The sequence below is a fragment of the Coptis chinensis genome, chromosome 1 (assembly GCF_015680905.1).
Source record: "Coptis chinensis isolate HL-2020 chromosome 1, ASM1568090v1, whole genome shotgun sequence".
NCBI classification, from domain to species: domain Eukaryota; kingdom Viridiplantae; phylum Streptophyta; class Magnoliopsida; order Ranunculales; family Ranunculaceae; genus Coptis; species Coptis chinensis.
In genome coordinates, this window is record NC_141456.1 from 57,998,351 (window position 1) to 58,019,268 (window position 20,918).

Consider the following 20,918-nt stretch of genomic DNA (forward strand, 5'->3'; position numbering starts at 1 on the left):
ATGTTCCATAAACAGGTGAACAAGTTTAGCCCGCGAGTCCACCTGAGAATTAAGCTTGGGCAGTTAACCAAAGCGCGCCTTATCGGCTAATGTGAAAGGAAATACCCTTAGTTTAATCATTTAAAATTTACCAACCGTAGGATGATGGAATGTTGTAAGGACTTGTTCAATCCCCCTATGTGTTGGTAAGGTTTTTCATGGTCTAGACCATGGAAAGCGGATAACAATTAAATATGTTTGGGGAATTGAAAATCCCCTTTGGAGATTCTGCTAGAGCGATGCAAGATTTAGGGCTATCGCTCAAAGCTTTGTAGAAGTCGGAGAGAGGAGTCTCTCTTTCTTCGCCATTATGTCGGGTATGGTGTATGTGATATTAGTTAGAGGTGTGTCGTGGGTGGTGTACTAGATAGATTTGTTTGTTGTGGTGTAATTACGTTTGTTGTTTTGTTAGACCGGACCTTAATCTCATGCAAGACTAAGTTAAGCTTAACTAAACATGCAACACTCAAACAATTCGATATACTAGTATAAAACCTCTAACCGGAAATCACGAGGTATGGAAGAAAGGAATACGATAAGCGTCCTTTGCCCGGCTTATGAATAGCGTCTTGTATGCAGCGTGTTGATGTAATAAGATATTAGAACGAAAAACTTGACAACTTCGAAGTTGAAACAAAATTTTGGAAATCACGTATTTTTTCAGAGGAGGGAGTGGTATCGGCTCTATCTTAGCAAGCGCTCAAAGGTAAGTCGACCTCGAAAGATAAGATGGCTGGTCGCTCTCTTTGAAGCGTAGCTCAATGTATAAGCGAAGTCGATAAGATAAGCGGGTGGCGCTCTCTTTGAAGCGTGGCCTTCAGTCGCGTTTTCGGCGGAATTTTTCCAAAACTGAAACGGCAACCACAGTATGAATCAAACAAGGGTGGGTGGGTGAAATGGGACTTAAAAATAACTAATTATATTATGAAAACAATGCTAAAGTGCAACTAAGATGGCAGCGGCGCCATTTGATGAATATAAAATGAGTAGTTTACCTACGAAATGAACTACGAATCCAAAACGTAAGTAAACTAAACTTAATACTTTTACGTGTCAATTATCAAATCTTCTACTCTCAATGCGAATTGCACTAAATGGAGTACGAAGTTCGTTCCACTCCTAGTTCCCTAGCATGGATTGTTTTCTAAGTCTAACTAGTCGCTCTTAAGTCAATGAGAGCTTTACGAAATATTATACTACGGTACTTAATTAAGATGATTACTAGAAATTAACTACAATTGCTATGGAAATACTATTGTTGACTCTAGATAAAGAGATTAGAGGGGAATTGAATCCACCTCGAATCCAACTTAACAACCTAGCGTAGAATGTTGTATCTCGATTCTCCGTTCTTCTGTGAGAAATTGGAGTTCTAATCCCTAGTGTTCATGGCATTACTACTGGGATACTAACTAGCATGTGAGGTCGTCCACCCATTCTCATGGCTAAAACCGACCTTCTAGAGTGGAATAGATGCTACAGCGTTTCTATACTAAACAACTAAGGTTTCATCAAGGCTTCATCAACCCCTCTAATGGAGGTTTAGCCTTGAGTCATCAATCTAACATTTACCATTGAATCTAAACTAAGCATAATGTGAGAATTTGAGAATTACTTAATTTAGCAATAATGAATCTAATTTAATGGTGGAATAAAACAATGACAAGAATTGAATTTAGATCTAAAATGGAAATGACAATTCGAACTTGATAAAAATACTACTTTATTTATCTAATCTATCAAGAACAATGATTCAAGGATTTAATCTAAAACAAAATTTAAATGGGACTAAAACTTAATTTAATTAATAAAACTAGATCTATAATTCTATATCTTAATTTAGGTCTAACTAGCTACCATTAACAAAGAGCTAAGCTTTTGTTTTATACATCCAGATCAAAATTCGTGCATGGGCTTGGAGCCATGGGTTGGGCGAGGAGAATCGGGCCCAAAACCCAGTCTTCGATCAAAAGGCCTCTTCAGCTGCAGTTAGCTTCCACAGACTTTTCGTCCACTTCTGCTCCTCTGATTGGGTCAAGGCTTGGACCATTGCAAAGCTCTTTCCGAGCCGGTCGTTTTGACATAAGGTAGGCCTCAATCCGAGGTCTGAGTCCAAAGATATGGCATTCGGAAGTTCTGCTGACTTTTTGCTCCTTTATCTCGCTAAAGTGGCACATTTACAGCATAATGGACTTTGAAGCTTTGAAATGCATAAAACACATGTCGGTATTAACTCTTACTTATTATTCACATAATTGGTCTAACAGTATGATTATTAAGGGGTTAAAACTACAGTTTTGGGCTCTTATCAGTAATCAACAAAGCATTGTCATGTGGTAACATTACCTTGGATAGGTCCGCTGGTACGAACATAATTGCCCTAGGAATGCTAGCCGACACCAGCTGCGGATTAACTGGAATTGGCTCGATATTGACCTCGAGCACCTCTTTTACCGTCGATATCTTCCTTATTTTATCTCGAAGGATTTTTTTCTGGGGAATTTCTCCTTTGTAAACCATGTTGATTACCCCCAATGGCTTATCATGTATGGTTGTCATTTCTACAGGTCTAACATCAGCTCAAAATTCCCTCAACTTCCGATCCTTCATGAGCCTGTCAATCTCTTTTAACAGCTACAGACACCTATTAGTTTCATGGTTCTCAATCTTATGGAATTGACAGTAAGGCCTACCCTTCATCTCTCTGAGGGTGTATTTCGGCCAAGTCACGAAATCTTCTTTTGATATCCTCCGCAAGATATCTTCCGGCGGGGAATTGAGAGTTATGAAATTACTGGGGAGTTCCTCTTTCAGTGTTCTCTCATACTTCCTTCGATGTTGTGGATGACTATCTTGGCTTGGATAATTCTCCTGAGGTCGTTTATTATCTGACCTCAAGGCGTCTCGACTTTCATAGCGATCATTACTATCCTTATCTCTTTTCCCTGCATCAGTGACTTGCAACACTGCTTGCGCAGTGGCTGTCTTCAACCCTTCCTCGACTCTGATATCCATATCAGCTTTATCATACAACTCTTGCAGAGTTTTAACTTCTTTTCTCAACAAATATTTGTGCATAATAAAAGATCATGGTATTACACCTGCTTGGAAAGCTATGACAGCTGTCATTTCCGATTCATCCAACCTTTCCACAGACTGAGTTTCAGCCTTGAATCTTGTCAAGAAGTCTTTCAATGATTCCTTCTTTCCTTGCTTTAATTGAAATAAGACTGACACCTACTTTAGCTTCACCCTCTGATGACCGTAATTAGTGAGGAATCTTTCTTCAATTTCCCAAAAAGCATGACATGGATCCGCCGGGAATTGTACAAAACCATTTCAGTGCTTTGCCCTTTAAGCTTGAAGAAAACGATCGACATAGTATAGTATCCCAATACTCGGTATCCTAATATATCGAGAACTGATGTCGATAGCTGAAAAGATGGTCCATGGGATCAGTGGCCCCCTCATACTGAGTGAACTTTGGATTCTTGAACTTTGGAGGTAAAGGGGGCCTCTCGATATCCTTTTGTAATGGATTTCTACCCACATCATCTGCCAGCTTTCGTATCGAAGTTGATACATTTTCCAACAATTTGCCTCCAAATTGCTTCTGTAACATCTCTTGTATCATTTCCTTCGTGATCGGTGCATGTGTCTCTTCCTCCTGCAGCACCTTTGGTGTCGATCTTGCTTTTGATTGGACTTCTTCATGATGGCTTCTTTGCACTTCCTCGACATGGCTCCTTCTAATTATTGGAGTGCCAGACTCGATGCTTCGCCATCCTTCTCATACATTGCGTCTTCTGCACGCTTCTCATTCTCCTCTCTTGCAGCCTTATTATCAGCCATTAACATTTTGTTTTGCTTCTCCAAATCCTCCAACCTTTGCAGCAAAACTTTCAATGACACCTCTTCTCTTGTACCTCCTCTACTTCTTCCAGTACTCTGCTTGTTGATCGTCTTGTTCTTCGTTCCTCATTCTTAGAAACGGCTTGAGAAGTACTTCCTTCATTCATCATCACCGCTTTGCTCGCTGTAGTACGCTTTGGAGGCATCTTGATTACCTTCTTCAATTCTTCACTGATCTTACCGACGTTTTTTGAACACTAACTTCTAAAAAGGACTCGATTATCAAAGAAAGAAGAAAAGAAAGACAATCTTTTCTTGTCTTTGAATCACAGACGGCGCCAATGTAGTGTTCTAGAAATCTATCTAAGATCAATGATTGTAAACTAATAAACTAAAGAAGGGTTAATCTTGAAATAATCATGAAATGATCGATATCGAAGTAAGCTTTTTTATTAACTATCAATGGTGGTTACAAGTTTCTCTTTTTCTCTCTCTCTCTGCTCTCGGTTTGCAACTTTTTGTTTAATGAATCTGGAATCACTCTTTCTTCCTCCTTCCAATCTTTATATAGTGTTGCAATTGTAGCTTTATCCACTTACTTCCTGCCACGTGTTCTTTTCCTTCCTCTTCCTCTTTTTCCCGCTCTGAACCTGCAACATACAAACTATATTGCGAAATATCGACAATCATGTCAATATTTCTTAATAACCACGATATTTAGGCTGAAATATTGGGGTGACAATATTTGCCCACGACAGTATTGATATTTCCATCTTCAATTAAAGGCCTAGCCATGGTGTCCTCACCTTCATTTGGGTCATTGAGAATAATAATATTGCGCCTTAAATCCAAGTTCCATCGAATAGTTGTTTGGGTGTTGGACCATTAAGGACCCAACACTTTCTCAATAAGTTGTTTGGGTGGGCCGCTTCAGGTCCATGAGCCGTCTTAAAGTCTTTGGACAGTACACTGTCAACTGTTGCTTTTTTCAGGCCCAAGAAAAAGTGGCTGGGCTTTTACAAATGTGGGCTTTTCTGATTGTTCTTTAGACTAGTTTGTTTTAACAAGAAAATAGTCCAGATGACCAATTTGGGGAAAAAGTAACTCTAGAGGACACTGTTTTTTGTAAGTAACTCGCAAGGACAAATTTTGGGGAAAAGTAACTCACGAACCCACTATTTCAAAATTAGGAACCCTCAAGGACAAAATAAGTTAGCCCGGCCCTTTTACTTTTTTTAAATGCCAGTTATACCCTTCCGTGAAAATAACCCTCAAGGACAAATGGCCTGGATTTAAAATAAATATTTTCCGATTTTACTCTTTCTGTCATTTTACTATGAACAATGAGTGTTTATACCTTCTGCTGGTGTATGAACAATGATTGTTCATATCCAAATAGGTGAATGTACCTTATACAATATATTGATGTATGAACATTGAATGTTCATACCCAAAGGACTATGAACATCGAATTTACATACCTAAAGACTATGAACATCAAATGTTCATACCCAAAGGACTATAAACATTCAATGTTCATACCCAATCAATGTTCATACCCAAAGGACTATGAACATCAAATTTACATACCCAAAGGACTATAAACATTCAATGTTCATACTAAATACACCGGGTCATTTCGTCTGGGCCGGGCCGTTAATTATTTCGTGTCAGGGGTATACTTAATATTTCATCTACCCGATCCATTTTTTATTTCGCGTCAAGAGTATACTTGACATTTCATCTACCCGGTCCTTGTGAGTTACAAAAAAAAAAGATGTCCTTGAGAATTACTTTTTCGGCAGTTTTGTCCTTGAGATTCACTCCCTGTTGTTTTAAATAATGTTCTTTATATAATGTGGGGATTTTTACATAATGGTATGGATTTTTGATGTAATGCGGCAAAAAATGTTTTGTTTGTTCCAACATTTTGATTGGTGGGTTTGTTCAAAATGGTGTTTTGGGGAGTTTGAGGATATTGTTTGATGAAATGCCTGAGAGAAACCTGGCGAGATGGAATATAATGCCATGGTTACTAGGCGCCTCAATTTGAATTTAATGAAGATGGATTTTATTTGTTTTTAACTAATCGCGTGGAGTAGGAACTTTGTTAGATGAATTTAATTGGGTGGTGTTTTAAGGGGTTGTGCGGAGAATCTTTGAAACTTGGTCGACAAGTTAGTGGGTATTTGATCAAGTCCGGGTTTGATTTTGTAAATGGGTATGTAAGCAAGTTAATGTGGAAACATGACTGGAGCAGAGAGTGTTTCACTGTTTCATTATGTTAGGGAGGACTCAAAATGGTTACGGAGGGAGCTTTGGACCGGTTTAATTTAAAGATGTCGGGGATTATGGCCTTGACAAAGTTACTTTTTCGTGTGTTATCAAAGCGTGTTCAGCGTTAGCAACTCTTGGACAAGGCGGTGAGGTTCTTGCGAAGCGATGAAGTCTGGCGCGATGCATCGTGTGTCCGTCGAAGCTTCGCACATTAGTCCGTTGAGGTTTGGATGTTTTGGAAGATCCTGTGTGAAGGTTTTCACAGAACCTGAAGATGACGATGATGTATGGTGGAGCTCAGTGGGTTGCAACAATACGGCTTTCGTGGACATGGCTGGAACGGACCAACATGGTGTTGGAATCTCTAAGTGTATTTCGAAATACTTGTGAGTGTGTGCAAAGTGGAGGAAATGAACCATATGTGTTCTCTCCACTTTAGTGCATAGTAGATAGTCCCACATTGGTTATCCACCACATCGGGTAGGGTTCAGGCCTGGGCTTGGGCTTACTGTTGTGGGTAGTGGTTTGACCAATAGCCTAAACTTGTTTTGCCTTTTTCTTGAGCAGCAAGTTTCAGGTGTTCTATTAGGAGTTGGTCTCTCTTTCTCCTAACCTCTATAAATAGGATTTGTGAGTCCATAGAGAAAATAGACTTGATCGAAACTCAACTCGGAGAAACGTAAAACTAAAACCAGTCCTTTTCTTCTTCTCTTCTTCTGTCGGCCCTTGAGAGAGTTATATTGCTGTTCTAGAGGGTAGTCCGTTTCTAGTGCAAAGTCAGGCTGCTGTTAACCATTGAATCCTGTGAGAGGAAGCGCGCTTTGTTGCCTTTACGCACCATTGGAAGGGCGAAATCTTTCCTTAAGGACTGACTAATCAGCGCCTTGGTTATTCGATTCTTCGCTGTCCTTCCTTGTTTCTTTATTGCTACTGTTCCTTCTACATTTCTACTTTTAGTTGCTGTGTTCATACAACTATTATAACAATCTTAAGGAAAGAGTTTTGTAGTAGAACAAAGGGAGAGTTTTTTAATCGACAATCAAAAGATAAGTCTTTTACTTTGAGTTATTGTTTGTGTTATTGGGTTATGACTTTAGAAATTTTCTAATAATTTCGTTTTTGATAGGGAAACCAATTAAAGATTGAATATTTATTGATCTTTTGTGGTTTATCAAACCCTATATGGTTGTAGACTTTTCTCCTACGTTTGTGGGAGTCAAATATGAGATTTCTATCAAGAAACACGTCAAAGTTCGTCTTTTTGACAGCTGCGTCACTCGTTACGGAAACTGCTATAACTTTCAGCTCAGAGCTCGGTTTTGCAATCCGCTTCTTGTGTTGGATAGCTGATTCAAAGAGCTTTCCAGTGGTATAAGGCTTGATACCTAATTCGTCCTGAGCTGGTTCAGAGTTACAGTTCTTTTGAACTGTTTTTCTGGAAGGAAGAAAATATGGTAATCCGGTTTTTCAATCGGTTAGGTATCGTATTCTTTCACTATTTGCAATTCTTTTGGTTTGATTATATAGTGATATTCTTGCCTTGAGTTGCATGCTAGTTTTCTTAGGAGGGAAATCCCTAAGCTTAAACTTCTTTAATAACCTAGTCAACAAATTATACGTGTTTATCACTGAGGAATTAATTGGTTTGACTAGAAGTAGTTTGATATTATTTTCTTTGTACATATGTAGATGTATGTAGATGGTCTAAGAGTGACCTTAAGATATTTAATATCAACCACACTCAAATCTTGGATAGTAATTATAATGTATTCAATGCATAAATTGCTTACCTTTATTGAGTGAACGTGTTGTTAGACGATGGTTATAATTGTATTGTTGTGAAAATACATGTTAGATGAAGTAACTTGTAGCATATATCCAATATAGCATATGTTAAAGTTGTGTAGCATGCTAGTTTTGGATATTAATCATCGTGGATGGATTTACTTTAAACTTGATAATAGTTTATTGGTAAATTTTTCTAGTTGAAGACATTAATGGGTTGAGCCATTAGATGTTGTGGTAGTACTTGAGGTCTTGTTGATAGGGTATCCTATCTTGCTTGAGCTCATGTAAAAAGAGGAGGTGAAGTCCTCAGTTGTTTTGCATATTCAGTGGCTAGATTTGCTTAAATATCGTATACTTTTTGTTGTGAGGGGTACAGTTAAAGTTTACTTTTTCTGAACCTATGATATGATATTAACCATGTTTGGCATGAATGCATTATTTAACATAGGCATGAAGTTTAACCATGTCATATATTATTAAGTAATGAGCATCGTTGTCTATGAGAGGAAACAATATGAGAAACAATCAATATCCTCCTAAACCTAATTTAGTCAAGGAGATGTAAGGTTATGGATTGTCTTCTTAGATAATATCCTCCAGTGACTATTTTAGACAAGGAGATGTAACGCTTGTGGATTGTCTTATTAGGCATTATCCTCCTATGACTATGAATAAATAGCCAAGGTGATGTACAAGTGCGTGGATTGTCTCTCTATGTAAATTGGAATGTTGAATGATGAAAAGAAGAATGATAATGATATTATCTTGGGTAAAACCTTTTTCATCTAATTCTTCTATTCTTTAAAATTCATTTGAATCACTCGTGAATTTCCTTTCATATAGATAGCATGAACATAATATGACTATGTTTATATGATCCAGAATCATAGACTTGAGTAAAGTATATTCTTGTCATAAGAGTGCATTTTATTGTTGTTGTTTCTTTTAGTGTTTGTAGCGGTATAATGTGTTTTGCATATAAGTTTGATTAGGTTGAGTAACCATTGAACTGTGGGGGGTGGTGACCCATATGCATGACATTGTTTTACCATAGTTCATCTCACAAGATAATTGGAAAGACACTGAACTACAAAGTATGGAAAGGTCTTGGGCCTATCCAAAAATGTTTCAAAATGTGGGGGGTGTCTTGCCAAGGCTATTGTGAATGAATCTAAAAGAATTTTTTTTTTGAGACCTAGAATTATCTAGTAGATATTCATTGGTGAAACTCATAATAGTGATGTTTGTTTTCAGTTGTCATGAGTGATAACAATTTTGTAGATACCACACTATTATTGAATGTCTTATATGCTAATTTTATTTGAGGTTGTGCTTTCTGAGAAATTGGCATAATGAACTACATAAGATAATCCCATTATTTCTGCACAAGAAATTTGGAAGACTATCAATGAGTATTTCCACCATTCACGGTGATGATGTTTATATGTTTCTTGAGGAAGATTCATTAACCTATAAGGAAATTGTCTGTCTATGAGAAGTGTCCTTTTTGAAGGATACAACTCCTCTAAACTGGACTCTTGATTTATTGGGGGATCTATAGGTTGAATTGGATCTTCAAAAGAAAACTAAAACGTGATAGTTGTATTGCAAAATACAATGCTAATAATAATAGCCAGGGGGTTTCAATCAGAGACAAGATTTATACTATTTTGAAACCTTGCTCATATAACTAGAATTTCTTTACAGAATTCTAAAGACTCTAGTTGAGTAGTTGTCTTGGAACTACAATACTAAGTAGTACCCGAGGGAAATGAGTAAAGGTATACAATTTAGTTAAATCTTTGTATGAGTTGATTCAAGCCTATAAATGGCATGAGCAATTCAACAACATATTAGTGTCATATGGATGTCAAAGCACCGTTGTTGATAAAAAATGTGTACTTTCTTTAGAGGCAAAGCAAGACATATGTGTTAATCTCTCTTTGTTTAGATGATTTAATATCATGAGTGCTAGCATTGAGAATGTGTATGAGACAGAGAATTCCTATTTGAAACACATCATAAACCGTCATTGAAAATGATAGTTTATTATGTTGTTAAACTCATTTTCAGAATCGCTATATTGGTTGTCAAGATGTTGGCGTTTGAATATGGTTGAAGGCCACAACAGTACCTTAAACCGGACCAACCCGGATGGTATAGGGGAATTTCAGGCACTATAGAATTGAATGACTGGTGAATATAGGAATTAAAACTCATGTTGGTCTCATTATATTGTTATAACACTTAGTAGAAATATTTTTCATTGAAAAGTATGGATATTATGATAGTAAGCATGTGTTAACACCTTTTGTGGCAAATATCCATCTTATGAAAAATAATCTCATTGTGTTTTCTCATACTAAATAAGTCAATATCATTGGTAGCCAATTGTACTTGATGGATAATGTATGTGAGACATGACATTGCCTACATTAATGGCATCTTGGTGATAACCCATTGTGTCCTTATAAGGCACTTTGATGTATATTGTCAGATTATCCAAGTACTATAGCAGAGCCATTGATTATGGACTGATATTTAGTAGATTTCCATCATTGTTAGAAGGGTAATATGTTATAAACCTGGATCCAGTAATGTTTATGTGTTTACCTTTGGTGGAAATTGAGTGTCTTGGATATCATCAAGCTAATCGCCTTAGAAAAGGCATGTGATGATCTTGAGTGGGTTAGCAACCTCTTGGCAAATCTTCCCATTGGCTCTAAACATGACCTCCTAATGTGTATATGCTTTGCAACCTGTCTCATTGCAATAGCTAAGACATATTAACTTATGTGCAATGGGAAAAGAATACATGTAAGTTGAGATATAACTTAATCAAGTAGTTGCTAGAGATTATGTTAGGTTGGACTTAGTTTGGCCACATGTCTAACTGCACCACTTCTTTGGAGGCAAGTGGTTATATCGTCGAGGGGATGGGACTTTTGCCTTAGATAGAGGCGACACGGCAAACCCACCTATGTGATTGGAGATCCCATGAATTAGGTTCAAAGGGAAAAACAAGTCACCTCGTCGCCACGGTATGCTATTGTCTTTTTTTTGAGGCGATCCCCACCCTATGACTAGATAGCATTATTGTATACTTTGTATAACTTGAATAGCAATGAGAAAAGGATGAGTTATTTTACTCTTAATGGAATCCATAGTCCATTATTTTTATGAGATAGTGTATTTTAGCTGCTATGTACACTTGATGGATATCCACCTACGTGAATGTAGAACTGGGTCGGTTCTTATGAGTATTCAGGCAAATACTCTAGAGCATTCACATAACACGTAAGCATAAAGGGCCAAAAGCAAACACCTTGAAACGGGCATATAATGAAAGAGTAATGTGGGTGCATGTCCTCTATTTTACTACAAGGGAATGTTGGTTCAAAGATTTTTAATCCACCACTTTCACGTATTATAAGACATGTTACCCTATGATGGTTCAAGCCGAAAAGCACCAATTATCTTATGCATTGTTTTTCGATTCTCTCTGGCATTTCGTTAACCCATTTCTTTTGTAATATCCTATTCCAAAATAGTGGGGGACTATTAGTATTTTGAAATAGTGGGGGATTGTTGGAATCTCTAAGTGTATTTCGAAATACTTGTGAGTGTGTGCAAAGTGGAGGAAATGAACCATATGTGTTCTCTCCACTTTAGTGCATAGTAGATAGTCCCACATTGGTTATCCACCACATCGGGTAGGATTCAGGCCTGGGCTTGGGCTTACTGTTGTGGGTAGTGGTTTGACCAATAGCCTAAACTTGTTTTGCCTTTTTCTTGGAAAGTGGCAAGTTTCAAAGGTGTTCTATTAGGAGTTGGTCTCTCTTTCTCCTAACCTCTATAAATAGGACTGTGAGTCCATAGAGAAAATAGACTTGATCAGAAACTCAACTCAGAGAAACAGAAAACTAAAACCAGTCCTTTTCTTCTTCTCTTCTTCCTGTCAGCCGCCAGAGAGAGTTATATTGCTGTTCTAGAGGGTAGTCCGTTTCTAGTGCAAAGTCAGTGCTTTGTTAACCATTGAATCTGTGAGGAAGACGCCCTTTGTTGCCTTTACGCACCATTGGAAGGGGCGAAATCTTTCCTTAAGGGACTGACCCTAATCCAGCGCCTTGGTTATCCCGCCATCTGCTTTGTCCTTGTTTCTTTATTGCTCTTTTGTTCTTCGTTTCTACTTTAGTTCTTTGTGTTCATACAACTATTATAACACATGGTTGAGAGGATGGTGAAAAATGGAATTGAACCAAAGGATGGTACATTCTTAGCTTGCTCTATGCTAGTAGTCATGGTGGATTGAAAGAACTGAAAAATTGAATTTTGTAAGTTGATAGTAGACAAGTACAAATTGACACCTACATTGGGGCTTTACAATTGTATGGTTGATCTCCTTGGGCTCTCTGGTTGTTTGATGGACGCAGAAGCTTTGATCAAATCAGTGCCTATGAAAACAGTTTCGTTTATTTGGATGCCCTTGTTCCCTATAGAATCCGTAAGAACACCGAGATGGCAAGAAGAGTAGCTGAGGATGTGCTTAGGCTTGATCCTCTGGACACAGGACACTGCACCTTAGGTATTACTTTCAAGCATTCATGCTTCTGCAAAGGATTAGGGGATGTCTCAGAAAGTGCGAAAAAACTATGAGAGATAAGAAAGTGAAGCAGCCGGGAATAAGTTGGTTGAAGGTGAAGAATAAGGTCCCCCACTTCCTCGTAGGTGATAAATCTCATCCAGATTTGGAGATTGGGGAGGACCTCAAAGAACTGACTTCAGATATGAGGAAAAGGCACTGTATGTGCCTGACACAAGCTCAGTCTTGCACGACATGGATGTTGAGGAGAGTCTAAACATTATTCATCTATGCCACGGGGGGGGGGGCAATACAAGCAGATCTCTTCACTTCTGTTGAGCATTTCTTTGTCAATATAATAACTACATTGGTAATATAAATAGGTTATTCAGTTTGCACTAGTTATTGGTTAAGATTTCCCTGAAGCCTTGTCGTAATTGGTTTATGTTGTTGGGCAGGAGAGCATACTAAAAGCACTGGCTTATATTGGTGAAGGGAAATGGTGGTCTCAACTCTCAATCAACAACGAGTTTCTGTAAGGCTCTTGAATACTTAAGCACCTGTTTCTACATAATTAAATTACCCAGAATTATAAGTTCATATTATTAGTCACTCCAAGTCTTTCACATTGCAATATGGTTTCAATTCCCTGTGATACAAAAAGCCTCATATTGACTTGTAAGCTGATTGCTTTAATTCTGTTAAGTGTCTGTGTGCCTTTAGACTTTAGTTCCTTGCTCTGGGTATAGTGCATTCTATCATGTCTGACTTTTGTTTTAGAGGTTTCTTCTTTTGGAGATTGATAGACGTACTCCTGATTTCGATATATCTGTTTATTCTGAAAAGAGCTTGTCCAACATGCTTATAGAGATGAGAAAACCTTGTGTTAGATTATGTGCAAGGTTCCAATCATAGTTCATAAAAAAAAAAAAATCAGACTAGTGTAGTTATTTCATTAGGGATTTTTTTTTTTTTTTTTTTTAAATTGGTCTTTTACATTCGAAACTTTCAGCCTAAGATATACAAGAGTACTCAGACTACAATCAATTAGAGAGTAATCTTAGGAAGAATACCATCATTTACACTCTGAGAAAAAGGAAGCCATTTTTATTACATTCTTAGACTATGACACAGTCTTACAATTCTAAGTTAGTGGGGAAATCCCAGTCTTTGACCACCTAATGTTCGGGGGCCCTGAAACTTTTCTGCGATGGTCACCCTTAGTTCAAGTGGAGTTTTGGAGCCGTGCTGAGACAAGGGAAATTGCTCTCAAAGGCCCTGCGCGCATGTTTATCATTTCTAATAAAGTGTAAGTAGGCTGTTCTCACTATCCACGTCTGAACATAGCACTGTGGAAGGTGCTAATATTTAGTGAAGACCTTGTCCTGTTAACATTTTTGCAATTTGCAAAAGTTTCTCTCCAGCCAAGAAGACAAAAAAACAAGCAAACAAAAAGAAACACCAACCTGTATATGGTATGAAATTGGAAATCTAAGATGGGAAAGTTGTGAATCCTGGATTGGGTTTAGTCCCACATCGGTTAGGAAGTCGTCTTGGATTCTGTTTATATTGGATCAACTATCACTTACTTACTTCCTAATGTCGAGGCTTTTTGAGCTAAAACCTCACATCCATGGTTGGGCAAATTTTGAACCTGGACCTTTGGGTGACGTAAGTGGGGACAATATCGGTATTGTTTAAGTATGTGGTAGTAGGGTGTTACAAAAGTAGAGAAGATTTTCTTTGCAGTTTCTTGGTTTATATAGATAGAGTTAAATGGGGAGGGTGGGCGTTACTGTTTACTAGCTGAGCCCATTTGTTTTAGAGAAGTCATATTCACTTCACATGGGATGATCCATTTAGGATCTTCTACCATATTTTTTCAATTTCTAATAGTCTACTCAATAATTTTTGTCTGAAACACAATTAGATCGGATCTTATTTGATACATTTTAACAGTGGTTGGCTGTAACTTTAATCGTCATGATCAAATTCCTTTTTGAGTATAAGTAAAAGAAATCTGGATCTGAATCAAGAAATGACTTCTATTCAAATTACCCTAATTATGTTGGCTCCAAACAGCATAGAATCTGAACTTTCTATGCTTCGTGTTCCCTACGTGTCTCCTGTAGCATATCATGTTTAGGCATTATAATAACAAGCATTTAGCTCAGATCAGATACATGGTTTTCATTCATTACATGTAGAAAAGAAAGTCAAACAAATCGTGATTTGTCTTACGCATGGTTTGTTACATATACTTTTCTGGTCAAAGGCATCATTCTTGCAATAACTTACAAGAAGAAAAGCAAAATGTACAAGGAGAGATCATAAGAAATTGACCACCATCCCTCAAAAATAACTTCAACAACGTAACATGAACACAGCAACATTCCTAGTGCAAGAAAATTCCAAACCATAGAAGTTTTGTGATTTATATATAAACAGTTTTTCTAGTTTGAATCATGCATTAAACCTAAATAATCCCTTAATTCATTAGGGAAACAAGGGTACTTTCTCCATGTATCTCCATGCAACTTGATGATCTTCATTGCCTTATCCTTGGTTGAGGATCGCCCGTCGATGTGCAACAAGCCCAGAAGTTTTTTTACAGATCCAGACATTAACATTTCCTCTAAAACCTTCTCCGTGGGATGGAAATTAGTGATCAACCATATGATCTTAATTCCAAGTTTAGTCGCAAGCTCTGAAACTCTTAGTATCTTCTTAGAGATTGCGACAATCCCTAAACTGTGATCCACTATGGCTAATCTTCCTTCTGCGCATTCACATAGAAGCTTGATGATTAATAACATTCTCTCACACTTTGATTTGGCTGAATCCACAAGAAGCTCAATGAGGACGCACATTGCACCTGCTTCGATCACCTTCAATCGATTTTTCTTTGATGCTCGTAGAATTTCAATCAAAGCATCCAAGGCACATGAACTTGCTTTGTTGTTAATCTCATCTGATAACAACTCTAACAAGGACTTAAACAAATCCATGCCTTGATCTTGTACAACCCAGCCCCAATTGTATCCAGCTTTTGCCATATTTCGAAATATGGTTATGGTATGCAAGCGTGCCTCGGCGCTTCCACGTTGTAGCATGATTGCCATGGCCTTCATGCATTCAGGCTTGGATAGCAACTCCACAGAAGACGCCTGGTCGGACAGTGGGAGCTGGTGTAGAATACTTAAAGCCTCTTCGCAAGCACGAAATGCGACAAAATCACCCCAATCAATTAATATTTGTACAATGATGCGACTTAAGACCTCTACGCCTCCTGACTGTACAAAATCTAATTTGATATCATCACCCATCTCAATAGTTATTCGAAGTTTTTTCAATGAACTTACCTTAAATGGAGTTGCTTCCATTGTAGCCAAAAGCGATACTAACTCGTTGTGTTTGGTTGAAATGACCAATGGAGACGGCAGAACTGAGTTTGGATCTCCTTCTTGCCATGAGAGGATCAGGCGCTTCAGTGTATGATTGGGTGTAAGATTAAAATTTTCGACGCCTTGCATCGTTGCGGGGCATGTCTTCTTCTTGTATGTAAAGAACCATTTTTCAATGTTCTTCTTTTCGTACGTGACTCCAGTTGAGATTGTCACTGGCTCTTTCATGACTTCCATTGAAATGGGGCACCTGAAATACAATGGCATTTCCATTGTTGGATCAACTTTGGTCTCCTTCTCCATGGTGCTTTGAAACGAGAGTAAAGATAAGAAATGATGAACGGAAATATATATATATGGGATATGAGATGATATAGTCAGTGAGAAAGGGATTGAAGCAAAAAGAAAAATCAAAGTCAAAATTGAGATGCTTTTTGCAAGCTGTGTAACATGAGTTCTCCTACAAGCAAGGGAGTGGGAAATTTTGAATTTTGTCAATATGAGTTGAGATCTTATGCCACACGGCGTAACATTGCCGTGTTGACTCTACAATCTTCTGTATTCGACAGACAGTTTAATTAGAACTTTTTTTGTGTATGATTTTTTTTTTGAGCTTCAATTTTAGGTACTATTAGTATGAACCGATAAATAATGGACAAGAAAAAAAAAATTGTAATATGAATTTTAAGTTGCGTTATGCTTCTCAAAAGAAATTAATATAAAAAAATATAAAAAAAATATAATCTACTTTAGGCTATATTCGAAATCAATCTTGATCCAAGCAGCAGCAGGTTTTCATTTAACAAATTATAATATTCACATTGAGGTACATGATGAAAGATATGTGTATCAAAATGAATAAGTTGACCAATGATCAAATAGATAAAAAATATCGGAACGTTTAAGCATAACCAATAAATATATACCTAAAATGTGTCCCACGATCGAAGATTTGGAGTGGACAGCAACATAACACCTAAAAGCATGGGATCAACCTAAGTTTTATAATTGGTCCCGCGTAGTTAATCGACCGTTGTGACAGACTTTGAGACATTGACAGATTGTGGTCGACATAACACAACCACACAAGTAACTCAAGAACAAGTGTGAAATTTGAAAATTTTCAAACAACCAAAATTTAGTTTTGGTTATTAATATGGCAATCAACTGTACACGGAGAGCGGCGGAGTTTACTTTGTTTTATTTATGGATGGAAAGTTGTGGATGGTTGAGCTGCCTCAGCTATGAGTTTGCCTTCTCTAATTAACCGCTTGTCAATGGGGTTACTTCATTCCTCATTTCCTCCTAAGTTACAAATTTATAAACCAAATCCATCGTCTTCTTTGTTCACATTGGTTAGCCATAGTCCTAACAAAAACCAGCCAAAAGAGTTATTTGTAACACCAAGTAGACCATCCAAAATACCAACTAAGTCGCTAAACATTGTCATGTGTCGGTACCTGTTTTAAAGCTGCATTAAACAACATAAAATGACCAAAGAACTTCTAAAACAATGTCTTAGTTATTGCCACTGTTCTAAAAATCGGTCTAGGCGTCGATAAATGGTCTCTAGCGCTAGACGGTGCCCAACTGACTCGTCTAGGCCCTAGTCGCTAAAAAAATCGGTGGACCAACTAGGCGGGTCTAGGTGGCCTCTAGGCGGTCCAGTCAAGGTTTTTTTTTTTTGAATGATTAAATTTCGAAAAATAAAGGCCCGTGTAGGCTTAAGAAGATGAAAAGAAAAGACAAAGCACCCGTAGAAACCTATGGGGCGATCGATTGGTAGGGGAGAATATTCGGGAGGAGTGGGGAGTCTCGATCCTGGCGTAAGAAGCACCAATAGTAGTAGCCATAGGGGCGAGATCCCGACGCGTTAAGTAAGCGTGATTCCGACCTCCGGTGCATGGACGCCCCACCCTCCCGATTCGAGAACAAATAGCCCCTATACCTATTCATTCCAGAGGGATTCGAGGTTTATGCTTCTCCCCCGCCCAGACCACGCTTGATAGAGTAAAACCTCTCTGCCTCTAACTAAGATTTGAATGAGTTTAAAAGACTTAAGTCTAATGTAAATTATATGTCACTATAACAAAGAGTATATTTTTATATGAAGTCAATATTCTTCAACTATTACGCATTTTTGTAATAAATATCTTTGTTTGTATTTATTTGTTGAGTTATGGTAAATGATTTTCTTCATTTCTTGTAGTATATGTGTGTATTACTATATATATTAGGAAAAAAGCCTAGCCTGGCTTCCTAGGCATCGCTTCCTTCTCAGACAAGGCCTAAATCTTTAAAAGCTAAATTAGACTAAACTCCCACCGGCTCGACTACGCCCTAGCGTTTTTTAGAACACTGATTATTGCCCATTGTTATACCATTTTTTTTTTATGATAAGATTGGTATACTAGTCTAATTTACGTATACTAGTCGAGCCCGCAAAATTATATTCCAATTGCGAATTGGTAATAGCTATCAATTATCCACTAATCCAGATCGTTTTATCAGGTCATTTATCTTCAAAATCCTATCTACCAAGTGGATCGCGTCTCAGTTCAAACAAAGCAGCAGGATAATTCTGTATGGGAAGTCATAGCATAAATGTCAATGATATAATATATAATTTAGTAAAAACTTTGTGTACTTCATTTTACAATTGGATTGTTTGCGGATAAACTCTGTATTTTCATTGTCATGCTACCTCGATCAAAGTTGGACTATGTTGCAATTCAAAGGAATTCACCAATTTGTTTGCAAACAAATATTTTGTTTAGTAGACTTTTGCCTTCAATTAATTTACAAACAATGCTTAAAAATAGGGAAAATACAAATACCTAGTAATTAATCATGTCGTCTTTCGAAGATAAACGTCTATCCTCTGAAGGACTCGTCTTGCTTGACTTTAGGTATGGTTCACTCTTCACCCAAATATAAACTTACATGTTACAAAATCAAATGCGTGAGTTTGGATACTTTTTAAAAAATGTGAAAAAAAATGCTTAATATGTGCTTTCATATAGTAGTCTGAAAATAACAGCGCAATATTGTTAAGTTGCAAAAAAATATATAGATAAACACGACACTTCATTAATAATGATTAGAAACTTAATTACTTGGAATTCTCAGATGGTTATCATGTTAATTGCCATATTGGTGAGGTTAGTAATCAAGAAAAATGATTTGTGAAAGGGAATATAAACATCTTTATATATATATAATAGCAGCAGTCCCTTTTGCTGCGCTGTGAGGGTGTCCACGTCGGCAAATTTTAAGTACCCTATTTACTCACGAGAAATCAGGACGGATTAACGGATTAAGAAAGAAAAAAACAGAGAAAAAATTGGCGAACAACTTAAAAAGCTTGCAAAACCTTCGTTTCGTTTTAAAACACCTAAAGAATTACATAAAAAAGACCGATCAAATAGATTGACCGTAATTCACATACCTTCTTTATCCCATATCTGCAAAGGCTTGCTCCTGAAACACCAAAACATCAAATCCCCAATAATCTCCTCTATTATTGGTTTGTTATGGTACCATCTTGCTATGAAGACTTTCCAAATAAATCGATGATAAAAAAGTTCCTAGTTTTGTTTATATCAGAGGCACTACTATCACCCTGAATTGGAAAGGACATACGCTTTTTGAGAGGCGGCGTTGGTTTTGTCAACAAGTATTATGTGGTGTCACATTTATCATAATTTAGCAGTAAAAGCAAGGCAAACCTGAAATGCAATAGAGGGCATCAAATCATAGGAAGCGTCAGAGTCACCATGGTCACCACAGTAAGTTTCTGCACCAAATAATCGATTCTCCTTTTGGAAAAGTAACTTTATATATAGTTTGTCGATAGAAAACATTTTTGAGCTGATCGGCAAAGATCTTGAATTGAGAAAATCCAATTGTCAAGTTCTTTATAAAGCAAAACCATTTCAACGTCGTTAACCTAACGGTGACCATCGAAACTTTGAAGCCCTTGAATACGTTTTATGTCGATGTTAGAAACTATTTGTATCGGGTGATGAATTGGCCAAAACTGAAAGCTGCTGAGAGTGTGTCTCTGCCAAAACAATTCTAGAACCAATTCTATCCGGAACATCAGCTTTAGAAGAGATGGCCCTTTCAAGACTGTAAATGTACTCTTTAAAGAGTTGCAAAAGTCCATCAAGGATCAAATTTTCCATTTGAAGGATGACTAATGGAGAGATTTCTTTCATGGTAGCCTGATACATCTCACTATCTCATAAACACTTAGGTTGATTTGGTTACCCATACTCATTTACAAAAGTAAAATGTGATAAAGGGACCAACTATGAAAGGAATGAAACACTTCAGCAAAAGAACATGAATGTATCCAGCTTTTTCATAGTGTAGGCAATGGCTTCAAAATCAAAAAAGTAGAATATAAATAAATCTCTAACTTTTCCTAAACAATATAGCTAATTACAGGAAAAAAAAAGAGACAAAAAACGAAATTGCTAAAAACAATAGTTTCAACCGAAAACGATTTTCCTAAAACCCTTACGCCACAAAGAATACTTTCCACACTAATCTCAGGTGAAGTTTAACATAACAAAGTTTCTTTCTAGAAAATGATTAATGATATACTGATTAATGATATTCATAGGAATCACATAAAAAATAAATAGTGAAAGCCAATATAATATTCATATCTCACAGCTCTACATAGAACATGTGGATAACAGTTACACAACCGAACTGGAAAAGACAAAGAACCGTCTAGATAAAAAATTAAGTAAAAGCTAATATAATATTCATATTTCATAGCTCTACATAGAACATGTGGATAACAGTTACACAATCGAACTGGAGAAGAAAAATAACCATCCACATAAAAAATTAAGTAAAAGCCAATATAATATTCATATTTCATAGCTCCACATAGTAACTATAATTTTACCCCCACCAATCTATTTTTTGGAGCACTCACAGAGACTCCAGTTTTTTCTAAA

General features: G+C 37.1%; 1 protein-coding gene across 1 annotated transcript; it reads right to left on the reverse strand.

Moving 5' to 3' along the window:
* Positions 1-14,702: 14,702 nt before the first annotated feature.
* Positions 14,703-16,322, reverse strand: LOC147524684 (E3 ubiquitin-protein ligase PUB23-like). Its single transcript, XM_086604027.1, has one exon. It carries the CDS (start codon positions 16,243-16,245, stop codon positions 14,992-14,994), a length of 1,254 nt encoding a protein of 417 aa, XP_086460153.1. The 5' UTR covers positions 16,246-16,322; the 3' UTR covers positions 14,703-14,991.
* Positions 16,323-20,918: the final 4,596 nt, after the last annotated feature.